Raw genomic sequence first — 22,561 nt, 5'->3', positions numbered from 1 at the left:
TTAACTGCACCAAGATCTACATACCTACATCCCAGAAACAAGCAATTACACAGAATTATAAACTATTCTCAGGTGAGTAATAAACCACTAGCTTTAAACAGAATGACACAGAGAAAAGATGCATCATGGACGCTTGGAAAAGTAACTGAACAGATTTGTCTGTGTGAAATTCCACTTCTGTTGATAATTCAGTCTTGTCTTTCTCAGGATAAATTAAAAAGAAAAGAAAATAGAAGAAAAAAAGAGAGGTAAATGATGAAGGCCTGGCAGCCACAGAGCTGGCCCGCCACAGGAAGGCAGGTCACAAAGTAACTGACATCTGGTGGTTAGAACAGGCAGCTGAAGAAGGTGGATGTGCAGAGGAAACAAAGGATTGCTCTTCTTACATTAATTTCACAAGGGAAGATTTTAATAATGGATTTTGGACCTAAAGTTGGAACTATTCCACGCTGCAGCTCTGTGTCCCACTATCTAGCTCTCTATGTTCTTGATGCCTTTTCCACATACATGCTGTATGCCTCATACGGATACTTACTGAATTAGTGAGACATCCTCAGACTTAAGCTAAGCAAGAAATGTGCCTTACTGCGTGACTGCAAATTGCAGTGGGAAGGAAGAGAGCCCAACAGGTCACACCAGCAGCAGGGAGCAGGCTCCTGGTCGCACAGAGACTTGTGTTGTTTATCACGATGACACCTAGGAAGGGGATGGTGCAATGCAGAGCTCTAGGTTTTACCTTTCACCCCTGCCACTGACCTCAAGCAAGCAGGGTGATAATTGCTCAGCCTCTCCATTTACCCCTCTAAATTACAGTGCACTCAGTAATACATCGGCTGGAGGCTCTCAGGCTAAACTCATATGAACCAATTTTGATTCCTTCCATCAAGCGTCTCATTAAGCGCAAAGCGCCTCTGGGGAAAGGCAGCTGATTAAACAGATTCCTCCATGACATAATGAATTTACAAAACCCCTCCAGTTTCGCTGGGAGATGTTTGGGGAAAAATACGTTCAAGCCACTGGAGGCAAAGTCCATGGGGAGGGAGGATTGCTCCATTTCCTCCACCTTGGGGACTGGAAAGCTCTCCCCACCAGAACTGGGGCTGAATGGCCCACTGTGCACACCCCAAAACACACAGGTCACAGCCCCATGCTGCGCTGGGTAGACAGAGCCCAGCTCCACCAGCTTTCCCACCCAGCTCTAGCATGCAGGCCTGAGGCAGAACTCCTCCGGACGGGCCCCGCTCACACAGCAGGCCTGGCTGCAGCACGAGGAAGAAGCGCGAGCCATTTTCCAGCATTCGGATCCCGTTTATCGTGTGACTCAGCTCTGCAGAGTCCATAAGGGTGACACGAGCTGTGCTTCATTAGCGGTTAGGTTAATGTTTGGAAATAAAAAGACTGATGGTTTTATCTGTTTGATGATTTGGTGCTGCCAAAAGCGACCATAAGCACAGCTCAATGGTGCGTGAAGAGAGTACAGGCTGACATTCATTTCCCATCACTAGGATCCAAACATTAGCACACAAGTGGTGCAGCAGGCTGGCGGGGGCAGGCAGCCAGCGTCGCAGCTATTGGCGTGACTCAACGATAATCATTTTCCTTCATGGAGATCTTAAGCTCTCTGCAATGGAAGGAAATAGGGATGGGTGAGGTGGGGTAATTTTGAAGCCTGGCAGCTCATCTGTGTTTGCCCAGCTTTCCTGTGCCCTCAGCTGAACCGCACCACAGAGCGGAGGACTAAAAGACTTCTCATTTTTTCCTATTATCACTTCACCTGTGTGGGTGTCCTCTCTCATTTTTTTTTTTAATTTTTAATTTTCAATCCCCTCCTCCCAGGTACATTCTTCAGAACGCAATAGCTGCAATGCAGGCTCACCGCAGGCAGAGATACTGACCTGCCATATGCAGCCAGTAGCAAATACAGCAATTCATCACCACAAAGTGGTCGGCTGGATGGATCCTGCGGTCAGCTGGCACTGAGACAACGTGGGGTCTGGCATGTGCCATCAGCACAGAGTAAGAGACAACAGGGGTCAGTGGACACATGGATGCTGTCTTCACAGAAAACAGCTTCATCAGCCAGTGCTTATTGCCATTTATCACAGAATAAGCAAAACTGTTAGACTTACTGATGCTTGGAAATGTACAGAGAGCAGAGTTTGGCCATTTCTGGCTGAGTTACACAGAACACATCTCCTTCCGTACAGAAGTCAAAAGAGAAAAAGGCCACTAAACTACTCACAAGCAGAGCTTGCTGGGATGTGCAAACACACATCTCACTGACTTCTGGGAAGACACATGGCTGTGTGAACTGTGATCCAGCTGGCCCAACAATTCCAACCAGTAAATACTGCGCGGTTGTGTGAGTGCTGCACAGCTAGCAATAAGCCACATAAAAGTGCTATTTGTGAAAGCTCCTCAGGCAGCCCCACAGCCTAGTACACAAGGCAGAGCTTCTGCAGGCCTGAAACACCAGGACTCTGAGAGCTCCTGCAATTGTCCTGCATCTTATTTGTTTATCCTGCTCTTGATTCTATTGGCATCTACTATTTCCAGTCAAAAGGACAGTAGCAGCAGCTCCTGTTCTTGACCACCTTCCCATATGTCTGAGATACTCCTAAGAGAGAAAATGCTGTCAAGTGTTACCCGTGACTTTAACATTCCAGGTCAACACTTCAAATCCTTTTTCCTCTACAGAGCTACCCTGTTTGCAGCATAAAAAAATAAGCAAAGCTTGAGCTCTTCCTACTTCCCCTGCCTTTTCTCATATACCTAACAGAAAAATAGCTGGAGCACAACTCCCACACATTGCACAAGATCCAAACTCCAACAGCCCTAAACAGGCTTCTTCCTGTCCTAAGTCTATGCTAGAACTAGTCAAAAATTAACACTTGCAAGATTATAATGTCTTCAAAGCAGAGAAAGTAGAAGAAAATCCAAACCCATTCCAACCTGAATGCACTAAAAATGCGTTCCACTTTCACAACTAACAGAACTCCACAACACAAAACTCTGCACTTAAGCACCTCACTCACCTCCTTAACCCCAACCCCAAGGCCACCTCTACTCAGCAGCTATGTACTTTCCCTCCAGCTTCACATCTGCAGCCTTGCCATCTTAATGAGAAACCTTTGCCAGCTGGATCCAGCTCCCAGAGCAATCTCTGTAATGAGGACAAGCACCTGGGGACCTACCTGGCTCAGGAGGAGAATTTAGTTTGTTTTTCCAATCCGCTGTATTGCAGAGTTCTCTGAGGCCATGATAAGTGAATGCCAGACCACCTGGCAGCAAAAACAGATAAGGAAGGGACTATGGAAGAGCAGATGAGTGGGAGGTAGCTAGGGTGGGAGGAAAGAGTTAATTGGTCCTTGGATCCAAGCATTCAGCTTTGATACCAAGCTTGGAAGAGGGTGCAGGTGTCTGTTTGATGAAACTGCCTTTTTGGTTATATAGCTTTGTTTCACCATTACATGTTTTTTAATACTTTTGTTTGCTGTATTTTAGTCACAGCTAGTTAGGGAGACTTCACTTTCTTGTGAAGTTACTGTTCAGCCAAAGCCCAACTTTAAAAATATATTTTCTAAATATGTGCTGTTTAGTTTTGTCCTCAGTAGCTTGATTGGCAGAAATAAGAGCTGCAAAAGCAGATCTTGTCAGTCATTCTTAAGCTTTCTTTAATATGGAAACAATTACCTGCAATTTGAACTGCATTTTTAAAGTGGCATGGTGAGCTAAATGACATGCACATACCTGAAAGTTGCAACCTCTTATTGTTTTCTAATGAAAACTTATTTACTTGTGGAGATTGCACAGGTGATGTAGCCAACCTTTCCAGGTGGCCCCTGAAAAAGCACCCAGGCCTGTTTTCCATCATTTTCTGTAAGCATGCTGTGTGTTTTTGTACATGTATTTACCATTCTGTAGACACTCATTTGTGCAGCTTTGAACATCTGTCCTACGAAATCCAAAGGGTGGGAGTGTACTCATGTGCAGAGAAGGCAATGCATAGTGCCTTGTAGCTGCTGGAACTGGAAGGCACAGGGGTTTTGCTCTATGTCGTGTCACACTGGCACTGTCCCATGAGATGCCAGTTGCCCCTGCATGCTGACTCTTTGGAATTCAAGATATTTTGCTCAGAAGATGAAATTGAAATGATAAGGAGAAATCTGATAGCAGCTGCTCTCACTTCTGTGGTAACGTGTGTGCAGTACAGCAAAGCAACAAGGAACAGCGTTGTCCTTGCTCATGACACATGCAACATGGATAGGATCTGAGCATGTCAGCGAGCAGACTTTTCCAGTTATTTTTTACTTTTAGGCTTAGGTTTAGGAAGTGCAGCAGAGGATTAGTATTTATTCACGTACAGTCATCACTTTTGTATTGTGGGCACATACCCTACTTTGGGGAGTGCCTGCTCATTTAAACCCTGTCTTTCTGAAGCAGAGAGCACCTGTGACACAAGCTGTACTCCCTGAGACAGAGAAACACTCAGCAGCTTTAAAAAAAGACCAAGGAAGCTTGCTGCCAGAGTCCTAAATTACATTTGAAAGTGACCCCACAGTGAGTGAAATGTTTGTTTTCCATTAAAAGGCTTCATACACATTAAACTGGAATTATGCTATGGTAAACTTATTTACAGAGTTTCTGAGACAAAGCATCCACCTTATCACCAGAAGGTCTGGATTGTGACCTCAAGCACAGACTTGGTGCCAGGTATAGCACAGTGTTTGTGCTCTGTTGCAAACGCCATTTTGCAAGGGAATGTGTTGGTTTATGGGATACAAGTATAAAGCACAGAGCTAAGCTGAGATGCATTTGCCATTGCTGAGAAAGGAAACAATTATGCTATTTGTTTGGCTTCCAAGATGTGGATAGCAAATGTCTTTCTCACCTCATCGAGGAAAAAAATATCACACCCAATATGGTTAAGGTGCACTTTTTACATGGCAACCTTGGAATCTGAACACTTTTCTTTTTGTTACTTAAAAAATATACACACACACACACACACATATATGATTTATCCCTTAGAGATGCCTCATGCATGAACATCTTGGGTTGTTTCCTATAAGATGGCAGAGCTCATAAATAAAAGGAATAGGCAGAAGTGAAACTAATTTCAAGCAGGCTTTTAGAGGAATTGATTTAGCTGCAGTCTGGACGCGATACTTGGCCACAGGGTGAAAAAAAATGCCTTAGAGAGAGAAGGGCTAGTCCTGTCGCCAAGGGCTTGGCAATTGTTCCTAGGGGTTCTGGGCACCTGCAGGGAGCTCTTCTGGGAGTATGTGACCTCTAATACCCCTTTGGCTGCTGCTTTCCTTATTGCAGAGAACATGGCTGCAACTGAGATCACCATTTCCTAAGCTCAGATACACCTTCTGGAAAGCCAGCAGCCAATTAAGGCTTTTGATGTTTATGTCCAGTGACCAAAGGCTGGGCTTTGAGAGGAGCAGAGCACAGCAGGTGTTTTCATTGGGAATGTCCCAGAGTTGCTGCTTTTGACTCACCGTGTGACGCTGTTGTGGACCCTCCCTCCACTTTTCAGCCACTAGATGCCATGATGTAAATTCTGTGAGGTCCTCATGGTGGTGGTGTCCACCGACTCCGACTGCTGGCTCTTCAGCACAGCTGCACATGGCCGTGTCGAGTTCCCCTCTTCCCCTTGGCTTCCGTGGCAGCAACCTGTGCCCCCGCACCGGCTCTTGGCTGCAGTCCCTCACAGTAACACAATCCACAGAGGGAACATTAGAAGGTGTTTTCTGGGCCAAGGATTTTCCCCTGACAGGTTTCAGAAAGGCCTCTCTCCTCCTCACTGCTCTTGTGTTACTCCAACCCACCTTTGCAGCCCTAGAGTGTCCTGGTGTTACCTAGCAGTCCCTAGCCTGGGTATGTTTCATCCTCACTGTACTACTCTGATCAATCAGAGCAAATCAACAGTAGATGGGGGCATGATGCCATGAGGGCTGGAGGTTCATGTCCCACCCCTGGCTGTTTGCTGGGCAAAGCCCTCCTCAGCCTGTGCTGTTTTTTCAGCAGCTCCCTTCTTGACTGCCGTGGCGCTGCTGAAAGGGTTGAAAACACAGCTCTATAGCTTCAGACACACAGAAATCCTGAGCCTAGAATTGTCTAAGTTGGAAGGGACCTTTAAAGGTCATCCAGTCTAGCTCCCCTGCAATAAACAAGGACACCCACAGTTAGATCATGTTGCTCAGAGCCCCTCCAGCCTGACCTTGAATCACTCCAGGGACAGGGCATCCACCACCTCTCCAGGCAGCCTGTGCCAGTGTCTCAACACCCTTATTGTAAAGGAAACTTCTTCCTTATAGCCAGTCTAAATCTCCCCTTTTTTAGTTTGAAACCTTTCCCCCTTGTCCTATCACAGCAGACCCTGATAAAGAGTCTGCCCCCTTCTTTCTTGTAGCCCTGGCCTGGCTTGCCATATAACAGCTGCCACCTGCTGGGGGTGGGACTGGATGGTGAGCATATCCCTCCTGGACAAGGCAGAGCAGTACCCTGGCTGGTTTGGAGTGTGAAAGTGATGGTGTCAATGACTGGCCCCAGGGCATGAAGGTGGTAGTGGCCATGACTCACCTGGGGTGAGACACAGCCCTGATTTCCTCTCCAAAGTCTTGTGTTGAGCACAGCTCTGTTGGGGCAGGGGCCAGTGCCAGGGGATTTCACATGCAATATGAACTGCTCCAAAAGGCATGCTGTGGGTGAGTTAAGGACATACTTTCAGCCTTAATTCTGAGTTTCCTAGGTTTTGTCAGTTTCAGCCAGATCCCTAATGTTATTTTAATGCAGTTGTTTTGTGTGTGAATAATATGCTTTTGACGCCAAACCACAAGCCCTGGAACCAATATCTCATAAAAATGCCTAGAGTCCAAAGCTAATAGCTGTTACTCAGCTGATCAAGTGATGCCTAAAAAGTTACAGGTTAATGCTATTCCCCAGGGGAAGGAAACATTAAGTCTGTTGGGGCTGGGTGCTCTCACGCAGTGTCTGACCAGGGGCTGGGGTGCAGCTCATAGTGGGCCTGGGGCACCCTGTGGAATGGCTCAGCAGGCTCCACCTGGGCTCCCTGAGGGCAGAGGTGGAGGTAAGGGTGTTAATGAGTTTTTCCATAAAGACACCTGGATAAGGGCATCCCAGCAACACTCCACCCAGCGATGGGTCACTGCAGCTCACTCTCTCCCAGCCCTGCTGCTGTGGGCTATAATTCAAGGGACACCATAAAGGGGGGTGCCTGGCAGGCAGCATTGGCACGATGGCAGATGTGGTGACGTTAGATCCCAGGGTGCTACTCCATTCTTCAAATGGGGCAATGAGGAGAGGGAGTAAGAAGTGGGGGTAAAGCTGTCCCTGTGTGCTTACCTTCACTTCAGGCTGGGAAATTAAGCCACAGGATGTCAGTGCAGCCTGTGCGAATGCCAAACTTTCTGAAAGAAGTGACTATCTATCTTTTTTCAAGAGCATGTTCTTTCCCAGAACATCTTATTTAGGAAACTCACATCACGGTGGCAAAGCTAAGCAGAATGCTTATTTGGGAATAAGAAAATGAGATGTGGCCTGAAGTCACTGCCTGCATGCAGACACCACAGCACAAAGCTGGAGGGCACACCAGAGGCAGTTGCTTATGCTCAGTGCTGGATGGGCTGGAGGCCCAGACAGCTGCTGTTTGCTGCCTGCATCCTCAGATACTCACTGCAGAGTTGTAAGATATCGATTATTTTCCTGTTACAACACAGAAGGATTAGCTAGATCACCTTCTGCAGAGGTGAGAAAGAAATGTGTCGTGTAGACTGTTTGTTTTGCACTTCTTGGATTCACACACTCTTTCTGAATCAATCTTGTTTTACTCCAGCTCTTGTGGTTTTTCATGGGCATGAACGCTGAGGAGCTCTTCCCAGGGCAAGCAAGTGATCACTGGTGGAGAAAGCAAAGGGATAGCGCTGCTGTCACCTGAAGGGCAGGCAGCCTGCAAACAGAGTGGCCAAGGAAGCTGTCATAGAATCATTAAGGTTGGAAGAGACCACTGAGATCATCTCATCCAACCATCAGTGGTCACGTCCCAGCTAACGCTTCCCTATCACAGGCAGCTTTTGGCAGGATGAGGTAAAGCCCCTCTTTGCACAGAGATCTAAGCTTTTCATTCCTTCTGCACACAAATTTCACACCTGCTCTGGGCAACCTGCCCAGAATGTGGTGGTGGTGCTTGTCAGAAAGCAGTGTGTACTGGTCTCCATTCAACAGTGAGCTGGACCGTATACTAAAATTGTCAGCAAATTTTCAGCCGCAGCTCATCATCTTTTCTAGCTGGTGCAGAACAGAGCATCCAGCTTTAAGAAGCCAGGGCAGAAAATTATGTAAATAAATTATCTTTGTCTGCTCTTTTTCCTGGTCTCCTTGCTCGGAAATGAGGAAAGTACCTGAAACAGGAGTGGCTCAGGTTTGTCCTTTAAAACTGTAGAAACAAAATGAGCTCAGATAGAAAAGAAAGAAAGCGCGTAGTTTAAAATTCCTGGGCCTGCATAGTGGTAAAGCACTGTGTCCTTACTCTGCAAAATAAGTAAATGTTTTCACCTCTTTGTGCCCTGCACTGTGGAAACTTTTGACATCTCTCCTGGTGGTTGTGGTCCACCCAGAGATAAAACTCCGCCTGAGTCAGGCGGGTATCAAAAACCTCAGACCAGCTGGATGGTCTGAATAAGCATTTCAGAGTTAAGCCTTAGCTCTGAAATTCTTCCACTTAGAATGTGTTTCTACAGAGAACGAATGAATGTTACATCAGGAGGTCAGTCTTCTGTGTAAAACACCTGCTCCTGCAGTTTCCAAAGATGTCCTGTATTCGTGAATACCTCTGGGTCCACACAAATCTGTGACTTGTCTGAGGCAGTGTGGTAGGTCTTATTGGAATTTATACATATATATTAAACTTGACAGGAAATTTCTCTTATGTTGCTGTTTTGGTCGTGTTTCTTCCAATGACTGATGGTTATTTTCTGTTGGCTTTATTATTCAATGACTGGACAATGAAGCATCAAATAAATCCTCATGCTCTTATGGTACATTCTCTTTTTAGGTGGGTGTTCAAGTGATTTGGCATATATATATATATATATGCAAACAGGAATATTTCAAATGGAAATCAAAAGTGCAATTTGTAGGGTCAAGGCATTGCTTCCCTGTCACAGTACCTACAGAGCAAAGGGGGAGAGGCTCATCAGTACAGTGGGGAAGGAATAGGGATCTCTGGGTGGCACAGGGGAAGTAACAGCTACCAGTCCCTCTCTCGCTGTCCTGCCAGGGGACAATGTAAATGGGAAGATGCTAGTATGATCTGGATTGAATCTGATACAGAATTTTATGAGGCAGCAAAATGCCTCTTGGGAATGTAGGATGTAGCAAAAAGACCCATTTATTTGTTGCTTTCCGATCAAGTTGGAAATTGAAGGATGCTGTATAAACTGTGGGAAAACCCCAACAGCCCTGAACACAAAATTCTGTTAAATCTCTCTCCTCAGTAGTTTCCAGATCACAAAAGCACTGCATGAAGGGGAGAGGAGAGAGGTGAGGAGCACCCAGCTTTAAGAAGCCAGGGCAGAAAATTATGCATCTCTTCAAGAAAAACTGAAAATATTTAACATCTCCAAGCAGATAAGCTCGTAAGTGAGCCCGCTTTCTTGTGGACTGGCTTATTCGTCAACTTAGTATTCAGGAACGGGAACAATTGCCATAGCAACATTCCCATCTTCTGACATGTATCATGCAGATCATGTAGTCAAGGCAGCACAGCACCCTCTCACACATGTGCTCTGTGAACTTTTGTATTCCTGACAATATTAAAGACAGAAATATGATTGACATTCTTGCCTGTGTTTCTTTATGACTCCTTAAAAAAAATATGGAAATGCCTCCCTTCCCCCATCCTCCTCCTTTGAACTGTTTTCTCTCCATCCCACTGAAATTATGAGAACAGCTCATGCCCCAGATCTGCAGATATACGTTCCTGAAAGTAGTCCTACGCTATGCTAATGTGTAAACTGCAAAATGTAGAGGGTTTTAAAGCAGAATCTAAATCCTGAGTAAAAGTGCTGAAAGGAATTTGAAATCTTCCAGCACCTGCGTAATTAGTTCTGTTAAACAAAGCCTGGCATCTCTTTTCTTCTTCTTTTGCTGTTTTTATTTTGTACTGAGTTATTGTGAAATCTCCAGTCACACGCACCAACCATAGCTATGGTACATGCCAATCTGTATGTCATCCTATGGGACCTGTGTTCACAAGCACAGCAGCCGAGTTTCAGCCAAGGTCCAGCTATAGTTTGTCTATGTGGAGTTCTTGCTGAAGGAAGAGACCTGCCACGTGGCTAAGATGTGGTCCAGTACAAACAGGCTGCTGCAACACTGTGCAACATAACCACTTTTGCAGCCTTAACAGCAGTGGCAACTAGGCACTTGACTTGACAAGCATTCTTGCTTTAATCGTATCATAGGCCATCCAGTGGACCTCTTTCTAAATTTACCTCCAGTTTAGAAGTAACACTAGAAATAGCTGGGCTGTCAGAACTAGGTCAGATTGATAGTTGGACTTGGTGTGCTTGAAGGTCTCTTCCAACCTAGATGCTTCTATAAATCTATAATCGTACCACTACATCGATATGTCTCTAATTGTGCATATCCCACCAGTGGTTCTGCCGCTAAAAGTATCACAATGTACTGCCATTTGCCTAAGTATTTATTTCTCAGATCTGCAGTTTTACATGCTGTCCTCCCTTCCTCAGGATGCCTCTAGCACCACTTTGGTATGTGGGATGGTCCCAGCAGCTTCTTTTGTGTTTCTTTTCTTTCTTTCTCTTTCTTTTTCTTTCGTTTGTTCATTTGTTCATTCCTGTCCTCTACAACATTCCTCTCCAATATTTAGGAACACTGTACAAAGCTTAGGTACCTTCCCACCCCAGGGAGGGTGAACATCCTTATGCTGTGGTCAGTATTGCTCAGTGTTCACCTGGGATTGCATCTTGGATGAGTCCCTGTGCTTTTCAGGTTGAACACTCTCTTCCTCTGTGTACTCCACAGCTACTTGTTCCAAGAAATTATCATTCCAGAAATTCCTTCTTTATAACCTGCCCAATGGTGACTCTGCTATACTGTATACATGTAGTAGAGGTCCTCCATTATCATAATTTTGCACTTAATTGCCTTCTTCTGCTCCATACTTTCATTTTGTTAAGCCACTTCTAGAGAAAATGGTTTGCAACTTAATACCACCAGCAGAGGACAGATGACCTTCCCATCTTTTATCCTATTACATCTGTCAGGTGTAAACTTAGAAGCCAAATTGGGAACCGTTATTAAATAAGAACAAATTATTTTATTTTACATAGCAAATAAATGAGGACAATTATACGTAGAAAGCTAGCCAGGCACTGCTCTGCCTGCAAAATTAAATTAAACATGCAGAAATGCAGAAGCAAAAATTTCTTAAGCAGCGCACGGTCTGTAAATGTTATCTGTATGTGTCCATAGTGCAGTGCAGGGAACTGTGGCTGAAGATTGTGCTCAGCAGCCTTCCACTGAGGAGAAAAGCAGAAGCACCAAGAGCTTGGTGGAACTACTGCCTATAACAAGAATTTTATCTTTCATAGCTCCTGATTTCTTTTCACGGTAAGCAAGTAACTGTCCTTTAATATCTGTCATTATTTGTTTCAACTGCAGACCATGTGTGTCTGTATTAACATATGTGTATATATAGATATGTACATAGGTCTGTGTTGAACTTTTGTATTTCCAATATAGTATGGGGATGGTTTGCATATTAGAAAAAAGAGATATTATGTCCTAGTACTGACTGTACTGTAGTGCTCTCTATATTTGGAATGCACACAGCAGAGATACTTCTCCAGCCTAATCGCAGACATTTACGTTTTAATACATGAGCTATGTATGAAATGCTGAACTTGGACATCGTGATTAGCTACAATACAGATAATGAGAAAAAGATGCTATTTTACTTCTCTCTCTTTTTACACAGCTCTAAGGAACAGCAAAAAGCTCCTCCGGTGGGCCAAGAAGCCTATCTTTCCAACTTCCATACTGGCATTTATGGTGTGGAGGTTCAAACCCTTTTACAGCCGTGGTCTGAACAAAAAAGGCACTTAATGGAGCAAGACTACAACTTGCTCTTCTGGGTTACATTAAAATCCATTTATTTCCATCTGTTACTTGGACAATACAGAGAGCATTTTAGATAAAAATAAAATTGCTTATTTCTGAGAATATATGTTAAATCTATTTGTTGTTTATGGTCTGTAAATTGGACAGTTCTGTTCTTAGAGTTATTTAATAATAGAAAAGGAAGTAACTGTGCTCAAAAGACCTATTTTCATTCTAAGCACAAAAAGCTTTTTCATTTAATTACGTCATTGGAAGCACTACAGAAAGCGTCCCACCTGCAAGTGCTCTCGCACCCTCATTCAGCAAAGCCTCTGCACTGAGAAGCACCTGTGCGTATGCTTTGAATTCAGCATGTGCTTAAGTACTTTCCTAAACAGATGTCGACAGTCAAATCTGTTTACTTTCCAGACTAATTTCATTCTCCCTTTGCTCCTCTTGCCTCAGAAAAAGAGAGATCATTGCCTCTGTTGAAATTAACCCACCAAGCCTGCAAACACTTCTATTTCCTGGGATTTCTGAAATAGCCAAGGCTGTATGTGCAACCCAGCTTAAACACTACGATCAGTTATACTGAAGACATTTGCACTTTTGCAACACCTATGAACATCTTGAGCCAAATAAAATGGCCCACATTTATAATAAAAACTCCCAGGTTTCACTGCAACACCTGTGACCCCAGTTTAAGCAGCTGGCTAAAGCAGCATGTGATGCTTTTGAACCACAGGAGCAGTGCAGAGCAGCTGGGATACCCCAGTGTATATGACCTGTTCTACCAGTATGCATTACAATTTGATTAGGAGCTTTCTTTGGTTGCTGCTGATGGAAAATAGCTGTCACCACAATTTGCCCCTGCTCACATTAAAACAGAAGCATTAGAAGACAGGATTAGTAACATAACTCCTCCAAGGCTGCATTCATAGGCAACCACCTACACATCTCCTGCTGCTTGCTCCTTCATTCTCAGGGCAGGAGCACCACACCTACCTCAGTAATGTCAACTTCAGGCTGTAGTCTCTTCAGGACTACAATTTAACTCAAGTTTTAGATTATAAAAGCTTTCAGTGTTCAACCTAATGGTATCAGAGCCTTCAAAGGCTAGCCAAGTGCATATCAGAGCCCTGCAGGCTAGCCAGACTTAATAAAAAATAAAAGGTGAAGAAGAAATTGTTGTCGAGAAATAGCATATTCAAAACAAACAACTAAATCATATGCCTTGTACACTGTCATGTCAAACCATCATTTGGAGGCCTATTGGAAAAGGTAGCCATTTTTCAGTCTATTCACAGTGTCCAAGAGGATATGATGTGCACAAGTGGCAATTTAGCAGGCACTGCCCACATGGGCAGAGAAACAAACTACATAACTGGGGAAAGTGTCTGTCAGTTCCCTTTAAAATAATGTACCAGTTGCTACAGAAAGAAAGCAAAATATGGTTTAATCACATACAAGCCAATTAAATCACAGACTAAATTTAGTTCTGAAACTGTGGCAATAATTAACAAATTATGGCAATTTCTTTGTAACAGAATGGTATGAGAGCTGTGTGTACTTATTTTGGGGTATCCAAGTGCATACAGAAAGTGAGGATGAGCTCTGTAAAGCCAAACTGGGCATACAGTCACACAGAAATTTATGGCAACTCTACGGTTAGTCATTCTAACCAGCTTTAAAAAAAATCACTTTTTTCATATTTTATACTAAGGCAAGAGAATAGTATTCAGATTGCAAAGTCAGAGTGAGGTAATGTCAAAATTAAGGCAGTCTGTTCAACCTTAATTTGGCCCCCTGTGAGTATGAATTATGATACTGCCTTTAATTAGATGATCACACAATATTTTTTCCTCTGCCTCATTCATAACACATGATGGATGGTGCTCGGTGAATGATGAAACCATATTTTGTTATTTTCCTTGTGGTTCAAGGTGTGGCAGCCTGCCTTATTTACTGCTGTATCTTTCTCTGACAACAAAACTAATGATTCCTTCACAGAACTTTGTATGTGGTTTTTCACTACAGCCAGGACATACTTAACAAGTATTAATAATTTAATTTTACAGCAGTTCTCGAGGGAATGGCTGGAAATCTTTCCATTTAGCTTATTTATCTGCAACCTACTCTCATTGCTCAAGTTTTCCTCAAAGCTTTGTTTCCTTTCCTTGAATTCTGCTTTACTTGCATTAGCTTTGGGGGTGTACTGACAATACACGGAAACCAAGGTCATGGTCCCCATTCTGGTACACATCTTGGAAGTCAAACTCTGCATAACTTGAGAAAGTCAACAGATCAGCAACTGCATGGCAAATCCTGTTCAGCCAGTAGACAGACCATTTCCAAAGTTGATAAAGACTTCAGAGAATTACTTGTGTACTACAGGGAAGTGCAGGGATGGTTTTTTTTCTAAAACTTATACAAAATAGATTTTCCCCATAAAGTGGAAAGTGTTACTAACATAAATGCAATCCTTCTTCCAAAAACTCAGTTCCACAGCAAAAAAAATAGAGAAAAGTTTTCTAGACATAGAAAAAATGCATCTTTTCCATAGACTTTCATTTGGAAATAGATGACTTGTTCTGAAAAAAGTTTTTTCTTTAACAAAAAAAAAACTTCTCCCAAGAGAAATACCTTTCAGGGACAATTTCAGCCAAGATGGTTGAAATCTGGCAAGCTTACAAGTGACTTCTACTTCAGTCATCATTCATCCATCATCTTTCTTAAACACTCTGGATTGTGTAATTCTAAAGGGAATGAACAGAGTCTAGAAGAGCACTCCGGGTAGACAGGCTCCTAAGTTATTTATATCGTGGTTCATACATCATAGGTTGGATTTGGTGCTCTAAAATTGTTTTTGACTTTAAATACTGTGATTCAAAGGAGGTGGAGAACTTTCTGAGACCTGAGAAGACAAACTGAGTTTGGATCTTCTTCAAATATCATAAATTTCCTTAAGCCAAATGAAGCCTATCATATTTTGTGTCACATCTGTTGCCTTTGTCTCATATTGCTGACTTCATGGGATTAAGCCCATAACTGATACCTAAGCTTGGCATACTATTTTTCAGAGGTGCCCAATATTCATTAATTCACAGATACAAGGGAAGACAATTTTAAGTGTCTCTATGCAGTACCCCTGAATCTATGGATTCAGCTACATCAGTTTAGTCTCTGATGTTTCTGCTCTCTGTATATTGTTAATACACTTCTAGTATCACCTAAAACAACATGGTATTAGAAGAAAAACTCTGCCTAAGCGGCTGTAATACTTACTGAGGAAAAGAAATCAACAGCCATTTTGAGCTCTTGGTGTGCTGCAGCAGACTGCATATAGCTGTATGGCATTCTTGAATGTCTTATTTTTTATCTGATACCTTTCCATCAGAATGAACAATTGAATTCAGTGAATGAAACAAATCCCTGTGGAATAATATTTAAAAAAATATCATAAGAATGCGTAACAAGACAAAAAGATTTGTGCTTTGGGTTTCCCACCACGAGCTGCTAATCTTCTCACGATACAACATGTGTCACTGCTGCTGCTGCTGTTGGACAGTACAGCTGGATTGTTTAGCATATTCATTGTCCACCAATACTTTCACATAATACCAAAGCTTTCAGAAGCAGTGACTTTAAGCAGTTCACAGATCTCTGGAATATAAATGAGTTTGTATTTTCTTCTCTTCCTGAGTTTTGAAGGCCTGTTGCGAACAACAGACATCTTACCTCCTCCACTAATGACCATCTATTACAATCAAGTTCAGTTATCTGTGGATAGAGTAACCATGTTGCAGAATCACTGTGCATGTGTGCCAACTCAGCTCAGGTCCAGCAGAGCATAATAACCCTAATGCAAGGCCACGTGGCTACAGCTAATTTGCTTCCAAAGCCAATGTGAGTGCACAAGCAGTGTACTTGGTTTCATTCGGCATGAAGCCAGAGTGAACAAACTGGGCAGACCCAAACCAATTCCATGTGAGCTCCTCCTTCAACCTGGCCACACGTTTACAGGAACTTTCTAGTAACTTGCCTAGCTTTGAAATCTTTGCAACTCTGATAAATGAGGTAAATCACGGAACGAATAGTCACATGGCAATGTGATGCCTTATATTTGAAGGAAATCAATTAAAAGTCACTGCACCGTGCTACTGCACCATTTCTACAATCACATATACAGAAACAGCAGTGTATTTAGAAAAAATAATGGGAAGCATATCATGATTTTCATGAGATCTGTTTCCTCCCAAACTGTTCCAAAGCAGAAACGTGGTCAAGTTATATTAAAACTCTGCAAGAATCTCTGTAATAAAAATCACACATTAACATTATAGACCTCTAAAGTGCTCTGTGTGTTAAAGTAAACACACCTAAATACCAGTGAGTACGTGTGAGATGTGAACATGTGAATGTTTGGATCTTTAGGTTACTTTTTCATAAAGTAATTTTTTGAAAATAATTCTGTTCACTTTATTTTAATTCTACACAATTTTCATGCCCACTACAGTTCATCTTTGATTGTCTGAACATTAAACAGAATTCTGTCAAGCTTAGACTGTCTCTAGTATTTTGGAACTGAATTCCTCATACAAAAAGCATGCCTCTGATTTTGAACATTTGCTATCATACCTTCCCAAGGGAAGGCTTAAAGGTACCTTCTGATACAATGCTAATGGTTAAGCCCACGTATTGAGAACTTACAATCTGGAAATGCAGGACTGGTCTTGAACTAGGAAAATAAGAAAAGTCCTCCTGCAGAAACAATATCATCTACAGCTGACACTGGAAAACCTGAAAACATACAATTCAAATGTCATCAATCCATCCAGAATTTCAAGAATCAGCATGAAGAAACAGAAACTTGGGGATAACTTGATCTTTATTTAGACATAATTAAGAAAAGTTGCATCATTTTCAGATAGTCTAACATGGCAAATAAAATCTTACCGGATTGATAAAATTATTAGCATCACTCATTTAAGGCAACTGTCACATCATGTTATGTTTGCATTGCAGTCGTATTGAATTCTTCAGATACATTCATGCAATAGATTTTAAATACATTTTTACACTATACTTGGAAATACATTGGATTGTTTTGTTCCCCATATTAGACATATCTGGTTAAGCTTTTCTCAAACAATACAAAGAATGGACTTGTTCTTCTTGGTGGAAATGGAAAGCTGTAATGACTTAACGATTCAATGGCTTACTTGATTCAAGAAAAGCATGTTGAGAATGCCATGGAGATAAGTATACATCTTAAATGTGTATATCACATGCAAGCATGGAAAAATAGGAATGGAGGTTTAAACATAATTATTATTCTTAGCTAAAATTATTTTCCCTCCACACAAACCCCCAGAATATCCTTGCTCTGAGCAGAAGGCCCATTATCTGCTTTATTTCCAAAAGATTCCTCTCTGTGCCAACCTCTGTTGGGGATGAGAAATCTTCCATGGAGCCATGAACAAGCCTCCATGTTGCATCTATTGTTCAGTCCAATTTTGGCTTTTCTTTGTCTTCTTCAATACCTGAAAGCATATGGAGAACAGCTTTTAAAAATCTCTGAATGAATAAAACCAAATTTTGTTTAGGGAGGTTTCTTCTAAAGCATTAATCTTTCTTTTCCCTATATTGCCGTTGTTTCTCCCCTACTTGCTCACATGCTCTTGCATGTGTTACCTCACCTGCTGTGCATGAAAAGAGCATCTGCACACCTGATGGCAGTGGTTGTCCAGTAATGAACCTCACAGTCCTTCCTCCCTCCCGACCACTTTCAAATCAGCCTCACCCCCTGCCGCATGCTCAGGCTTTGACTGCTGCAGGGGACTGGGAACACTTAGTTCCCTCAACTCCTCTGCTTACCTACGAGCAAATTAAGGTGGATGTTATTATAGCTGAAGAGAAGCAGCTGGTTCTATTTGAATGCAGGTTTTAAAATTTCTGCTTAGAATTCAGTGACTTAAGCCCCCCTTCCTATTTCAGCCTCAGATTTTTAAATATTTGCAAGTACATCTCCCTCTTTTGACAGCACAGAAACAAAGGATCAAGTAGTGTCGACAGGGCACCCCTTTCTTCTGGTAAGGGTCATGTCCCTCAGTGCTATCAGGAGGACTGTGCTGAGCGCAGGGCTCCTTAAAGAACTAATCTTTGCTGCAGGACTTTTCTCTCCTCTAAGCTGAGCAGCGTCTGGGTTGGGCAGCAGATTGTGTTTTTTCTGGCAATGAAAACGTTCAGCTATTTCATATGCCTGTTTCTGGACAATGAATTACTATTGGTATCTGACAAAAGTATTGTTCTTCTGACTAGGCCCTCTCTGCCAAACATCTCAAATAAAAATATTTCTTTTGGAGGTTTTCAGGCCTGCTGCATGTTGGAAAAGAAGGACCTCTGAGGACTGGAGGCAAAAAAGGAGTAATTTTTGAGAACACTGAGAGGAAAATCTAGTCACAAGTAAGATCACCTGCTAATGCAATCTATGCATAGATGGCAGTTACACTAAAAGTCACAGTGAAAACGTAGCTAGTTAATTCCAGGATGGGAAGGAGTGAGAGCCACGTGCAGTTAGAACACACAACTGCAGAGCTGCCTTTGTAGAAAGAAGCAATGAGGAAACAAACGGGGCTGCTGCTGCCAGCAGCCTGAGGACAACGGCCCTGGGTGTCACTGGCAGACCTGTGCTGAGCAACAGTCACAGGTTTAACAACCAAAACAAGAGGCTGGGTCCAAAAGATTACAGTGGGTTTACAAGGCTGCTCCAGAGCCAGCCTTGAGCCTTCTGCTGTGAGAAACTCCTCCAACAGTTTTAAATGAGCTGTTTTATTTGCCTTTTAAAAAGAGGCTCTTTCCTTTCTTCTCAATTGCAGTGCTGCAGATGCATCAAATAGTTTGGCAGGAACACAGACACCCTCAAAACTGTGGATAGACACTGGCTTGTAGAAAGGGCAAATTTTTCCTTGCCTACCATATTTGTAGTTTCAGTTGGAAATATCTAACTGCAAATCATTTTGTCAGTAGCAAGGCTTTATTTTACGCATCTCCATAGGAAAGTGAAAAAAAAAACAAACAAACCTCCAAAGCTCAAAACAGCCCCCTTCCACCCCAGAAATTTCACTGCAGACTTCCTTAATTTGAAAACTTATGATTCAAATACTCCTTTTAAATGTACAGTTTTCAAATAGCATTTTCCTAAATCTTGCCAGTTGACAGATTGGCATTATTTGAAATTTCTGCTGTTTGTGGTATGCGTGTTACACACTTCAGGTTTGGTTTATGCAAAGTGTTTCCAGCATAGCACAACAGCAGGTGGCTCATGACATTTTCTGGACTGCAAGTGCTTGAGCCACAAAGGAGTTTGGATTTGTATTCTTTTACCAAATCAAGGAAATGACAGAGAGGATAATAGGGTCATGGAGAACCTACTGGGAGAATGACCCGATCGGCTTCTCTGGGATCAGAGGCCACAAGAAGCAGAGATCCATACAGTGCAAAATGAGGGAGATTTTCCACCGTTTACTTATTCATCGACTTGGTAAGAACAGTTGGTTCTTCACCACATTTCTATGGTACATACATGATGTAGATTAAGTGAAAGTGTTCCTTGTAGCTGCATTTTTTACAAGCTTTTTTTCCAGCATTAATTTAAATAAGTAAAAAAAAAACATGAATGTGACATCAAACTCAGGACTCAAAACCCATTGTGACCAATGACCACTGATCCTAGCATAAAACCAACAAGATACTTTGCATCTAAGTGATGCCATGAGCAAATGGCAGGTAAAACTGTTTGAGCTTCAAGAATCAGACTTTCCCAAGTACCACGAGACTTGGTAAAACAGATCTGTGTGAGCAGAAATCTACCATGGGAATTTATGGTGTATGAACAGGTGCAAACTATATTTCCCAAAATGGGATGTGGACTGTTGTTATGGTCACAATTTGTTACGGGCCCAATGAATACAATGACAGAATTCCCAGTGAGCGAGGATTCCGCTCCATTTGTGATTTGCTCCTGCAGAGATTATGAAGGTTGTTTGCTTTCCAGGCATTTTGACAAATGAAAACATCTTTCATAGATTAAAGCTTGTGTTTGTCTTATTTTCCTTTTTCCTTTACTCTGTCTTTCCTTTTACTCCTTTACTGCTCTACTGGCCTAGGCTTGGTAGATGAACACACAGCCTAGAGAGCTATATTCACCCTGCACTAAGGTTTTTCATTCCTAATACTTGACTGATGTGAACATATTAATTTTCTTTGAATAAACTTATAAGCAGAAGACACCTTATATCTGGGAATACTACTTTTTAAAATTGTTATTTCTTAGTCAAAGCTTAAGATTAACAATGTTCCTACAAAATGATATTTTATTCTAGAGGCATTTAATGGATTCATCAGCTAATAAGTGGGTTGTAAACCAAGTGGGTTTCAGGTAATTGCTAGCAGCTCTTAAATTAGTATTAGAAGTAATAAAAAAGAATACATATTCATAGCACATAGTGCTCTCCAGCAGCCATTCCATTCATTTGACTGCTCTTAAGAGCGAGCAAGCAAGAAGTTTCAATGGAACTTCTGTCATTCTCCTCCACTTTAGCCTGCTAAAAATCTTTTTGACTTTCAGGGCAGCACATTCAAGCCCTGACAGATTATTTCATGAATTAATATTTCTAAAACAATACTCACATTTTTGAGTATCCCAAATGTAGTTGTTCAGGACCTCTCCCATCACGTAGAAAATGTTAATTATTACAGTAACAGCTGCAAAAAAGATTATTTTGACACCTGGGCTGAGATGTTCAAGAAGCGGGTACACCCACACTCCTGTAACATGGTGAATCCAGCACACCCTGAAACAGAACAAAACCATCAAGTGATGACTCTTACAGCCTTGTTTTTAGAAAGTAGCTGCAATCTAAAAAGGTTCACTTGAAAGGACAGCGAGTTGCTATTAACTGCAGCTTCTTGGAGAGCTCAGATGGTATCTTTCCAGAACAGACATTTAAAATGACGAAACAAAGACTGATTTCCTGTACTGTTAAAGCTTTGTTTTAAATTCAGTATGAACAGTCATCCAATTTTCAGGTTCTGATGCTACATTTATATTTACAAAGAATATAAATTCCTGTTTTGTATGTCAGCATGGGAATGCAACACTCCCACAATTCCACGCAAGTTCTTCTTCCAAAAGGTGTTCAGTGCTCCTGCAATTCTCCTACAAAGCCTGGCTTTCTGCTTTCTGGTGCATTTTGTTTTCATTCTGTACATTTGTGTGTTCGCTGCTTTCCTCTCCACACTTGGCAAGTGCTTCAGTTTCTTCATTTGTCAGAGACATATGGTTCAGCTTCTCTTTAAAACAATGATTTCTTTAGCACCTGTGTTTTATAGGTTGCTCCAATTTTTCTTCCAGCTACCTGGTATGATTCGCGATCGAATGATTTTTTGCTTGCAAAATTATTTTTTTTTTAAACCATCTCATCAGTGAAATTCCACCCAGCTCCACACTCAATAAAGGAAAAGGAATGATGATTTGCTCTTCTCACAGTTGTTGTTAGTGTTCATCTACAACGGAGAACATTGGAACATTAACTCAAGAAACAGTGCGTGAGCTGTACCTCAACGCAGTCTGAAGAAGCACTCTAGGTATGTGGTTTCTGTGTGTGTGACTGCGTTGACATCTGTACCCTGTGGAAGGACAGGTGCTGCAGAGAGATCTGACATGGTGAATGGTGAAATCAGAGCGGGGCACAGAGAGAGATTATATATTCCAGCAGCTGGAAGCTAAGAAAGGTAAATGCTGCCAAAAAACTGAGCGCACATCATGGTGGCTAACTGGGAAAAAAGCTCAGTGGAGACAAGGCTGAGGCTCACAATTCTGAGCTGCTGATCTTTCTGTAAGACTGTAAATCTGATCCTCTCCGATCAGTTTGAGAGAGATGCGTGCAGTGAAGCACAGCTAGATAGAAGACTCAGCAGCTGCAGAGAAAATTACTGATGGAGATTTCCACGTCCATATGATTTGCTTTACTTGCTGATACTTTTAGTTTAAAGAAAACTTTTGATCACTATGTCAATGGCCACAGGCTACTGAAGAGCAGAAAGCGTAGAGAAAAACAGAGAGCATAGAATCCCTGCTCTGTGATTCTCTGTTACCTGTACATGTACTTAACATGATGAAACTGTCCAGTACCATGAAGCATCTTTATGGAGGGACTTTTCAAGGGACCTTCTAAATGGCTCCTATGTACTCAAATTCATGAACCAAGTAGAAGTGACATTTACTAGAATGCACTTATGCTGGAAAGAAGAAACATTTTCTAAATCTGACCAATGAGTCACTGCTGAGCTCCCGAATGTCAGCTGTGTCTGGTTAGTTCAGAATTTCTAGTACATTGTATGAACT

At 42.2% G+C, this 22,561-nt stretch overlaps 1 protein-coding gene and 1 long non-coding RNA gene across 2 annotated transcripts in view; both read right to left on the bottom strand.

The window, feature by feature from the left end:
- Nucleotides 1-260: 260 nt before the first annotated feature.
- On the bottom strand, nt 261-2,939 carry LOC125688671 (uncharacterized). Its single transcript, XR_007374833.1, has 3 exons — nt 2,243-2,939; nt 1,896-1,993; nt 261-1,621 (listed from the first exon to the last, which is right to left on the bottom strand). It is a non-coding gene; the product is annotated as an uncharacterized LOC125688671 (long non-coding RNA).
- Nucleotides 2,940-16,979: 14,040 nt separating this feature from the next.
- Nucleotides 16,980-22,561, bottom strand: part of AIG1 (androgen induced 1) — a 118,479-nt gene continuing 112,897 nt past the window's right edge. The window contains exons 5-6 of the mRNA XM_048934930.1: nt 20,845-21,008; nt 16,980-17,696 (exon numbers count right to left, since the gene is read on the bottom strand). Coding sequence (XP_048790887.1) covers nt 17,659-17,696; nt 20,845-21,008 — 202 coding nt within the window. The 3' untranslated portion in view covers nt 16,980-17,658. The remainder of the gene's footprint in view (nt 17,697-20,844; nt 21,009-22,561) is intronic.

Source organism: Lagopus muta, chromosome 2 (assembly GCF_023343835.1).
Source record: "Lagopus muta isolate bLagMut1 chromosome 2, bLagMut1 primary, whole genome shotgun sequence".
NCBI lineage: Eukaryota > Metazoa > Chordata > Aves > Galliformes > Phasianidae > Lagopus > Lagopus muta.
Note: the sequence above shows the minus strand (reverse complement) of the source record. Positions and strands in the feature narration are given on the sequence as shown.